General features: G+C 31.3%; 1 protein-coding gene across 5 annotated transcripts; it reads right to left on the bottom strand.

The window, feature by feature from the left end:
- Positions 1-5,448: 5,448 nt before the first annotated feature.
- On the bottom strand, positions 5,449-9,799 carry LOC100167828 (transcription factor Sp4). 5 transcript variants are annotated; one of them, XM_003247817.4, is made up of 11 exons: positions 9,302-9,799; positions 7,876-8,196; positions 7,660-7,801; positions 7,215-7,600; positions 7,019-7,142; positions 6,839-6,936; positions 6,476-6,632; positions 6,245-6,416; positions 5,990-6,158; positions 5,799-5,918; positions 5,449-5,668 (listed from the first exon to the last, which is right to left on the bottom strand). In XM_003247817.4, exons 1-11 carry the CDS (start codon positions 9,374-9,376, stop codon positions 5,498-5,500), a joined length of 1,935 nt encoding a protein of 644 aa, XP_003247865.1. In that variant the 5' UTR covers positions 9,377-9,799; the 3' UTR covers positions 5,449-5,497. The 5 variants fall into 5 exon arrangements, with proteins under 5 accessions (XP_003247865.1, XP_016663883.1, XP_029346995.1 ...); XM_016808394.2 differs by having other exon boundaries at positions 7,876-8,193; XM_029491135.1 differs by having other exon boundaries at positions 7,876-8,184.
- Positions 9,800-11,615: the final 1,816 nt, after the last annotated feature.

Here is an 11,615-nt window from a genome sequence, read left to right as displayed (position 1 = left end):
AAAAAAGTAAAAAACTTAAAAAATCATACGAATAAAGAATATTTAAAAATATATTTTTTTAAGAAAAACGTTGTTTTATAAGCGACTAGAAACTATGTAAAAAAATATTTTCAAAAAAATTTATACTTTTTGAAATAATGAGTGTTCTATGATAAAAGAATCACGCAGTATATAAACTATTTACGTGGAACCTTGTTTTAAATGTTCAATCTTTAGTTATAAAAGTTGAACATTTTATAAATTTTTAACAAAAAAATAGTTAGTAAATTTTAAATTTGATACATTTTGTAAAAATTCAAAATTTAAATACTTATAAAAAAAATGTGTGCATATGTATTTTTAATATTTTTCAGTTGCTATTGTAACAATATATGAGAAGCCTTTTATTAAATTTTCACGCATTTTTACACAACAAATGAAATTTTATTAACAATTATAGAAAAAAAAAAGTAATAAAATTAAAAACTGACAATGTCCGTAAACAGCTCAAAAAAATCAAAATATTTTGAACATTTTATGGTGTATAGAAAATTAAAATATAAATACATAAATTTTCATGTATCTACAGTTATTCGTTTTTGAATTACAACAAAATAACTAGATTAGAAATCGAATGTATATTCTTGTATAAAAATATGAACTTTAAACACTCAAAATTGAATTTGATTTGCTATTGTAGACAATTTTTTTTTTTTTTGATAAAGGTAGACAAAGGTATGAAGAATCTTATATTACATTTTCAAATCTTAGATTTAAATAAAAAAATGTTTATGAATTTCTAACTCAAAATAATTTGCACTTATCGTAAATTTTACATATTTTGTCAATATTTTAACTTTAAATGCTTATGGATTATGGATTATTAATATTTTTCTTCTATCTTTAAAACAATATATTAGGACCCTTCTATTAAATTGTCAAGCTTTTTTACCCAACAAATAAAATTTTATTGATATGTATTTATAGAATAAAAACTAAAAAAATTGAAAACTGAAATTTTTTCGCAAGCACCTCAAAATAAGTCAAAATATTTTGAAAAATATGTCATGGTGTATAGAAAATGCTAACCTAACCAAAATGAATTTTGTCGAAAATTGATTAGGTGTAAGAATTCCCATTTTTTCCTTATTTTTATTTTATTTTTCACGGTGCTTTTGAAAACTACTGGGAAATGCCCCCAAAGTACCAACTAGATTCACTTTCCTATCAGAAAAGATACTGTTGAATAAAATCTAAGCACTTTTACTGTCCTTAAGATGTGATGACAGACACAAAAAAAATTTAAAATTAAAAAAAAAACACACATCATTGTACAATCAATAGATTCACCGCTCAAAATCTAAAATGTTCTATAGATATTACAAATTCACCATAACTCCTGGGTATCTTATATTATTTTAATTTGTATTAAAAATTATTAATAGTTAGGTACCTATCTAATGATAATTAAAAATATATATTTTTATATTAGTATTCTTTATGAATTATCTGGTATTTCAAACTTTTAAAGTGTAGGTACCTACTATGATAATATTTTTCATCGCGATGGATTTTGAGTTTAAAAATATTGATTAATAATCTAATTTCTAAAAGTAAAATCTCAATGAGGTATTGTAGATTCATATGGTTATTGTGTATTATTTAAAACAAGTCTTCTATTTTATTTTAATTTATTTCACACATAATATATTATACTGTGTGTCTATAACCTATGTAATATAAGACATAAGTTCTGCATAATATTTGGTTATGTATTAATAATATATTTGTATGATATTAATTATCGACACATCGTAATTAAGATCATAACTATCTATATTTCAAATATTGTAAACTTTAAAGGAATAGGTATAAGCTGAGGAGATAAGTGTTAATAAATGTTTAGAGCTTTTGTTTGTTAATTTATTTATTATAATATTTGTTTATTTCATTCAATACCTGACATATAATTTACTTAAATACCTACACACAAATGTCATTAATATGTATATAATTAAAATGTTTTTAAATTAATTTATGTTTTTACCATGTGACATCATAAAATAAATTACGATTTTTCAATACTTACTAAAGATTACTATAGTAATAGTAGATAAACATAAAGTTAAAATAATTTTTTTTGTATAGTCATTCCAAAATATTAATTTACGAAAAAGTAAAAACATTTTGCAATCTATTATACTTTTGCTGATAAAAATTTAAAACAAAAATCAATATTATAATTTATAGCATGGAATTAAATAAAGAAAGTGTCGATACCCTGTGTTCAAATTTATTTCGTCTTTTTTAATTTAATATTGTTATTGTTATTATTACACAAATAAAATATAATAACTACGTATCTGTGACTGGTTTTATACAATGTTAAATAAGCTAAAGATTATTTCATAATATTATGTTATGGCTGGGAACATAATATAGCAAAGTACCTACTTGCCTTACTTATTATATTCCTCAATATACAGTTCAGGCATATTTGGTAGGTATAGCACAACATTTTTGTATTTATTGATAATTTTTGCTCCGAAATAATCTTTTATAATAAAATATAAAAAGTCTTTTATTTTTTGGGGGCGCACAAATTCCCTGCAATGCAACCCGCTAGTTGCACCAAAAGGTAATGGGTAGGTACCACCTGTTTTAATAAAATATTTACAATAAAATATAACTATGAAATACCTACATAAACACTCTTAGAAACTCATTCACGCACCGCGCATACTATCAAATATTAATCAGAAACATTCTGTGAATAAATCGACAGTAAATAATTATACAATTATATTATTTCCCCTCCCAAACACCAAAAAATAGGGTGAAAGGTACAAAAATAAAAATAAATAATTCATGAATGGTTTTACTATTGTTTTATTGATGCCAGTATTTTAAATGTCCATTCCAATTTTTAAAATATTTTATTTATGTTCCTTCTAATATGTTTGCCAACTAGTGTATATAAATAAAGGGTAGGTACTCAGGTCATATATAATAAATATAAAATGTATTCCATACAACTATTATCTATACATGTTACATATAAGTATCTTATATAGGTACCTATAGCTTAGTTTTTATTTCTCTGGCACTTGCATCCTAATTATCATACCAAAGTCCAAAAGTCATAAAAATCCTAAAGATAATATAATCTATAGTCTATACTGAGATCAACTTAGGTACAATAATCTGATCAATAGTTGGCTACGACACGATTGAGTATAAAACACCTTTTTTGCTATACGATTGAGCAAATTTGTCGTCGTATCAAAGAATAGAGAAATACTACATTATAATTCAAATAATTCAAATAATTCAAAATATGGTAGGTACAAATTAAAAAATTAACATAATTTTATAGTCAATACCTAATAGTCACATTTCATAAATCTGTTTGATGACGATAATAGTAATAATAATAATAATAATAGGTATGAAAATAATAAAATTAAAATATGGTAGATACGAATTAAAAAAATAATATAATAAATTTCATAGTCAATAATACTATAATAGTCACATTTCATAAACCAGTTTATCTATAATAATTTTGGAATTGTATCTTAATTTTCTTATATTTTCCCCCAATGCTAAATGTTTAAAACCTCGAAGTATATTAAGGATAAAACCATAGTCCTATATACTAAGTTTAGTTGGATAAAACTAATATTTATTGCTCCGGAACTAATTTAATAATCGATAACATTAATCGATAAAGCGGGGCTAAGCTCAATGCTCGCGGCTCGTTTAAGTTCGGCATCATAATAGGTAATTGGTGTACCTAATAATACATGAAAATAATAGATAACAAAAACTTTGGCAACGAGAATGTGTCAATGTCGCATAAAATATTCTATGCTTAATCGTATAATAATCAATCGTGCTTTACCGCTATAGTTGATGACCTACCTAGCTAAATTTAAATTTCCTTGGAAAATCTTTAAGTTAGTATAAAGTTACAACAGACAAAAGTTACAAGATAAGTAAGTTGATAAGTTACCTATATATATTATATTTAGTTAGGAGTTTAAAACCTACATACATATCGGTTATTCTTGTTGTCTTGTATCGATTTTTCAATGTCTTCACCTTTTAGGTCAGTAAAAATGATTAGATTTTCAACTTGTTCACAATTTTTCGTGGCTGCAAGTTGGATCTAGTCAGTAGTCTGTACTTTCGGGTGGTTAAAAGTAAGAAATTCGCAGAACTTTTTTAAAAACTGGGAAAAACAAATTAGTTACTATTTCGTATTTGGTATTTACTATTATGTTTTAAATTATTTTAAACCAATTATAAAAATGTACAAGACGAACATTAAAAAAAAATTGATAAAATGTAAGTAAAAAGTTTTTAGTAAATGGGATATGTAAAAAATATCATAAAATAGGAAAATGAAAAATAAAAAATTACCAAGACTAAAAAATACCTAAAATTAAAAAAATGGATAAAATGCAAAAAAATATTCTAAATTGAATTTGTTTGTACTAAATTCAAATTTCGTTTTAAGAAAGTTATGTTTTACAATATGAAGTTAAAAATCATGCATTTTATTCAGCATTACATAATATTGATATACATTTAAATCTAATTTTATTTTATTAATAGGATATAAAATATAGCTGATATAGGTAAGGAGGATTATCAATATGTGAGGAGTGTGAAGGGTAAACACCTCAGAGCTTTAGTTCCTCTTAATTTTCTTGGGTGCTAACTGCTAAGCTCCCCTAATATTTTTGGGCGATATGTATGGTTCTGCCAACAAAAAAATAAATAAGACAATACCTAATTAAATAGATTATGTAATCAACTCGCACATATCTGACGTTGAACATGACAATACAAACAATATTATACGTATTTTGATATTGTTTTTAATTTATTATTATTACTATTATTATTATTAGATTAAAACGTCTTTTTAAACTCTTTCACCTTTTAAGAGGATGTCAGCGCACTATTTGTTTTCACACTCTTGCCCACGCGCAACATTGATAATATTATATTTGTATATCAATAACTGCCTTACTAAAACTTTACCTCATAATAATGAGAATAAATGAAATATTATTGTTTTGTCAAGTAATTTATTTTACATCGTTAGCGTAAATACATACATTTATGTCTTATTATAATGACAACTGTACAAAATATGTATAAAACATTTTGGAGGGTAACAATAATTATATGGGTTCACACAAGTTTTAAAATAATATTTATAAAATAATTTGTATATGGCTTATATTCTACATGTACCATGTATAAAATGAAATATCTAATAAGTTGTAAAAATTAATGAATAAATAAAATATTAATATATAAAATAACTATGGATTGGTAACATAATATCAATCCCAAAAAATAACAGTACACAATAATAGCATATTATTAACATAATAATAAGTCATAAACAAATAAAACAACTAATGGAAACTACAATTGTAAAATACATAAAAATAAAATCATTACACATAGGTAACATGTAAAATATGGATATAAAAAAATGTTATACATTTTCATCATGTAAAATAATCATTTTATTTTCACAAGAAGAGGAACTATCATCATCCTGTTCTAAAATTATGTTATTCATATTATGGTGTTTGGGCGCTATATTATCCATTTCATCGTCCACTTCTGAATCTTGTTTTAAACCAACAACAACACTATTTCCTTCCTGTAAAAATAATTAATAAAATACTGAATAATATAATAGTATTATACACACAAAACTAATTAAGAAAAATAATTCTAGTTTTCATTTAATTGCTATTTACTATTTATTATTTAACAACATTTAGCCATACCATCAATTTTTGTTTCAAGTGAGTTCTAACATGTTTTTGTAAGTGGTCACTACGCATAAACCGTTTAGGACATTCATTACACTGAAACCTCTTCTCTCCTGTGTGTGTTCTATTATGTCTCTATAATTTACAAACATTTGGTTTATAATTAAATATTTATATATTTATAAATTAAAAGTATAATTTTGTACCTGAAGTTCATCTGATCTAGTAAATCGTTTGCCACAGTGTTGCCAGTTACAAATAAAAGGTCGTTCACCTGTGTGCCATCTAAGATGAGCACGTAAATGAGATGTTTTTCCATACATTTTATTACAACCTGGCACGTGACAAATATGTACCCTCTTACCAGCACCATTTCTATAAACAAAATAACAATTGGTGAACACTAAGAAATATAAATAGAATTTATCTTTTGAAACTTATAATAAAAGTTATCTAAATACCGTTTTTCACCATCGCAGCAATTGGGGCATGTACATGCTACTCTTCTTGTTCGTGGTTTTTCCTCGCCTGGAGAATCATATTCAGTTACTGAACTCCCATCCTGGAACATTGTTCCAGCAATTGGAATAATTTGCCATTTTTGATCCATGTTTTCTATTTGTTGCCCAGTAGCTATAAAAATAATTCACAATTAAATCATTTATTAAATTCATATATATTGAAAAACATACTAGCATTGATAACTTGTATATTTTGTAAGCCGGGTGGTAATGTTTGAGTGGCATTAGAAGTGCTTTGTCCTCCGAGAGAAGTAATGATTTGTACAGTTCCAATTCCTGGTATATTCACAGTTTGTGGTTGATTTGTGTTTTGGGTAGTTGCTGGTAACTGTAGAAAAAAAATATATTAGATTAAATTATTATAATAATATATTAATATATTATATTATTATTATTTAAATGGGGTAGTTTTTTTTTATTATTTGAAATATACAATCTGTTATTGTATTTACAATAAGCATATGAATATAAAAGAAAAATTAAAAGAAATAACACTTTTGATGAGATTTTTTCCATAGTAAATAAAAATAGTACCTGAACAACATTATTTCCTCTAATAGTAACACCATTATTGTTTTGTAAAAACTGAGGAAGGTTGTTTGCTGGTATTACTGTTAATTGTTGAGGATTATCTAAACAAATAAGTTTGGTTTAAAAAAATTAATATTTATTGAAATAATTTAATTAAAATGTTAAATTGTTATCAACCCTTACTTCCAAGAGTTAGTTGTTGAGGAATAAGTTGTAAAGTTTGTCCTGACTGTGTTTGAATTGTCACAGGTTGTGGTTGTGGACTATTTTCATTACTACTCGAAGATGAATTTGGTGACGAATTTGTCTAAATATTTTATAAGACATTAAATACAATATTTAAATGCTAAATAGTAATTAAAAGAAAGTATTGACTTACATGCATAACATTTGGTGAAGTAGCTGGAGTTGTTGTATTTTGGTACTGGTTATTTGCACTGGATGTATTCACTAACTGTATTTGTTGGCCATTACCAATTGGTGATGCTAATTGCACGGTCTGTATCTGACCATTACTATTAACTATTTGTGCCATTTGAGGTGACTGGGTCATTTGAGCCAATTGAGGGATTTGCATCAATTGGCCTTGATTACCCTGTATGATGTTTGGTAAAGAAGAAGCAAAAGATTGTATAGGAAGATGCAACGTTTGGTATAAAGTCTGACCATTAGACGATATAGGCACTTGAACAGGTATAGTTTGCTGAACAGACGGCAATTGTACAACTTGTGGCATGTTCGATTGACGTACAGAAATGTTTTGCCCTGAAATATTGAATTTAAATTATAAGATGCACATGTTAACATTCATCTATTTTACAAACCGGATTGAAGCTGTATTGTTTGCAATGGTCGTACTATCTGACCCGTTGGTGTAAATATAGTAGGTGCCCCTTGACCATTGTTAGCATTTGTAGGAATGAACAGTGCTTCTTGTCCATCAACTGTTATTGTTTGATTATTTTGCTATTATCATTTATGAAACAATAAGTCAAGCTAGGAAAAACTAAAAATATAGAATATATAAGACTGTTATCTACCTGAATAAATTGACCCGGTAATCCCTGAACTGAAAATATTGGTTGTATCGTTGTGCCGTTTGATGTTATAGTTTTGATGCCCTGATTTTGTTGGTTCTGAGTCAATTGTTGTACTTGCTGCATAGGCAACAAATTCTGCAGATTGGCTAAAGTAATAATTTGAGGTTGGCCATTGTGCATTTGTACTATAGTTGGCTGTTGGTCTTGTTGTTGTTGTTGTTGTTGTTGTTGTTGTTGTTGTTGTTGTTGCTGCTGCTGCTGTTGTTGCTGCTGCTGCTGCTGCTGCTGTTGTTGTTGTTGTTGATGCTGCTGCTGTTGCTGCTGTAACATGGATTATGTTATTATAGGAATTTAAACAATGATTTTTACATATTAGTTTAAATGTCCCATAACATACATGACTCGAAGAGAAAGTAGATTTGTACCTCAGTCATGTACATGACGGTATGTATATTATGCATTATGACACTAATTTAGATACGTTTAAGACTAGATAGATAGGTAAGTACTAGCTTTAAAATTGATAGCAGATATTTATCGCAATCCTGCAGAAATCAATAAATAAAGGTTTGAATTGTATATGAGGACTACATATTTATGCCAATCTAATATACTTATCATAACCACATGTTTGCCAAATAGCGATTGAATAATGATTAAATGATATACAAAAACCTTTGATGAAGCAACTATCTAACTATGGATTTTAGTTAAAACCGGTCTATTTGGACGCCTAGCAATCAATTCGATTAGCCTTGTGGGGGCAACGTCAAGATAAATTGTATTTATTTGAATATTTTCAAAACATAGTTGGACAGGAAGATTATAGACCCTTTGATGAAACATTTGGGTCAAAGTGACGTAGACGATAAGTGCAAAAATAAATATTAACTATCAGCGTAGTAGGGCTCAGGTTTTAGATTCACAGCTCTGCCATCAGTTTTGTCCGGTCAGCCGTTACCATCCCAATTCCCATTTCACATAATGTTCACCACCGAGATGGCTGTGGGGAAGGATAGAGCTTGGCTCTTGGTGGGGGGTGCACGCGGTGTGTACGACGTTCGGAACGCTTTTCGTTACATCCTTAAATATCGCCCCTCCGCCCATTTTCCCGACCCCGCGGCACGTCCGCGACGACGAAGAATGACTCCTCCCCCCCATTAATGTCACGCGTAAGCACGCACACGAACACACACACACACACACTTAAACGAGTGTGGTCGCTCGCTAACTCTACGGTGACTACCACAAATAGCAGAGAATTTGGCGCGTTTTCGCCCGGAAAAGATATTTTTCTGTTAAGGTCGTATTGAAACAAAAAATGGTCCCGATCATTGACGGCGGTTACGACGTCCTACTAACCACCACCGGCCACTTTTCGCATCCATCAATCAACACTGCGTCGAAAGTGGTGACGGGCTCTCACCTTCACGTCTTTGTCGTCTTCGGTATCGCTCATCGACTCCTTGATTTCGTCGTCCTGATGATCGTCCGCCTCCATCGTAACTAGAGGAACCGCCGCCGTTCGTCTGTTTTTAATGCGGAACGCGCGACGTACGAATATGAAAATATATTATAGAATCGCGTTACCGTTATTAGTTGTCAGCGGCGGCGACAACTGACGAAACGACTAAATAACAAATACGAGCAGCATCGCGATAGGTGACCACCTGACAATATAATGCAAATGTTGAAGTCGTCGCTGACGAATACAACGCGAACACGGTGTAAACAAAATATTATACACACGATGATGAGACGCGTACGCAATACAAAAATAATTTCCAATACTAATTAAATGCAATAATAACAACAACAAAAAAAAAAAACTAATCACAACAACAACAAGAAAATAGTGCGTGAACGTTATGAGGCGGTGTCGAAAAGCGGAGCCAGATATTACGGACCAAGCCCAAATGTCCCCGATTGGCAGTAGGCCTCGCTCGCCCTACCCTACCGCCCGGGACCAGCACACACAAAAGGCGGCCGCTACGATAATAGAACGTTACGGTATTTATCGTGCACAGGCCAAAGTGTAAAAAAACTTGTCAAATTTCCTTAGATATTCACAAACAATTTTATTCGCAATGCAACGTTGTCTCGTCACGACCATAAATTATGGGCCGTAAGTGGATGTAACGAAAATGAAAAATCACGTAGCCCCCTGTGACACGAGAATATCGAAAATTTCGAGCGTCCCATAATTCTGCGTGGTTTCTAAAACTGAGTTGGTAAGCCTGTACCGCACAAACGCACACGACGGCTTGTCACGGCGACAAACAAAAACTGTGCCCGCCGGCGCAGCCGCCGCCCAGACATTGGTTCCCAGTCTGGCGCTCAAATCGTTATTTTTTTGTAAAGAGTAGAGACTGATAATATTATACATATTTTTTGAAAAGTTAAGCGTTCAGATCTTTTATTAGTTTATAGGTCTATGAATCTGACGATCAAAGAACAAACTTGTGCAACGCGCTTACGTTTTAAACGTTTGATCTTGGCCAGATTTACGTAATTATGCTCATTGACCATTACTCATGTTATATAGTCACATTGTAGGTGCGATAACTTGAAATATTTTCATCGTAATTCTTATGTCGGCACATCACACCGAATGCCTAGATTTGAACCAATGCTATATAACATATTTAAGCTTGTGTTTCGTGGACCTGTCGGAGAGTCGAACTGAGCGCGGTGTGTTAAATTCGGTCGAACGAGTGAACACCTCGTGGAGCATAATATTTAAGCAATTCTACAGAAAAACATTGGAAACCACTGGCCGACGGCAACGTTCTGTTGCTGGCACCGATGTTCCTTTCTAAAAACATTTTTTCCCGGTGTCGGTGGCATTGGCTTCGGTGGGCGGGGGCGTAGAGGCGGTCAACGTACGTACTCACGCAACGCACACGCGGGGGCCCCACGGTCGTTCCTTCGCCGCCGACACAGCCTTCGGGTGACCCACACCCACGGGTGTGTGCCCAACAGCCCTCCGACCACCCATCACCCCTTGAGCCGCGCGGGTGATGGGAGGGAATATAGTTTGCGAGGCGTTTCCCGTGAACCTGGGCGCGTGCAGCATTATATATTAATACGGGCCCCAAACATCGGCAACACGCATTGCCTCCGATGTAGCGACAACGTTTTGACATTATTATTATTATTACTCTTAATATTATTATCATCATTTATTTTGTCGGCGCTCGGCCACCTGCAGCCTGCAGGCGCCCTCCCCTGTCACCAAGGACACGACGCATACCATTCCAACATCGTCCACTTGTTATTGTTGGTTTATCGCAAATTATTCGTCGTTGTGGTGGGGGCGTTTCTTGCCTGTTCCCACGTGGTAACATGCACCGCAAATGTATTATTTTTCACGATGCCGTAGGTAATCTAAATTAAAATACTAAATGGTAAAATGAATTCCTACATAATTCCGATTTTAATATTACAATTATTGGAATACCTATATGGATATACAGCACGTTTGGCTGTTAGGACATTTTATCCAAAAACGTTAAACGTTTAGACCCTTTTTTTTTGTACCCAACACGTGGTTAGCATGTTTTAGCACTATAGTCCATTGGCACAAATAAGGTAAGGGCCTCAGGGGCCAAGTGCCCCCCCCCCCCATAAATGTCCATACCCTCCAAACAATTCCCTAAATTTTGTTTTAAGAGGACGCCACACCCGCATTTGTTGTCTCCGTCTTACAAACGCGTAACATAGCAAATTTACGCTCAGCA

Source organism: Acyrthosiphon pisum, chromosome A3 (assembly GCF_005508785.2).
Source record: "Acyrthosiphon pisum isolate AL4f chromosome A3, pea_aphid_22Mar2018_4r6ur, whole genome shotgun sequence".
Taxonomy (NCBI): Eukaryota; Metazoa; Arthropoda; class Insecta; order Hemiptera; family Aphididae; genus Acyrthosiphon; species Acyrthosiphon pisum.
The sequence above is the reverse complement of the archived record's forward strand: the minus strand, read 5'-3'. Positions and strand labels throughout refer to the sequence as shown.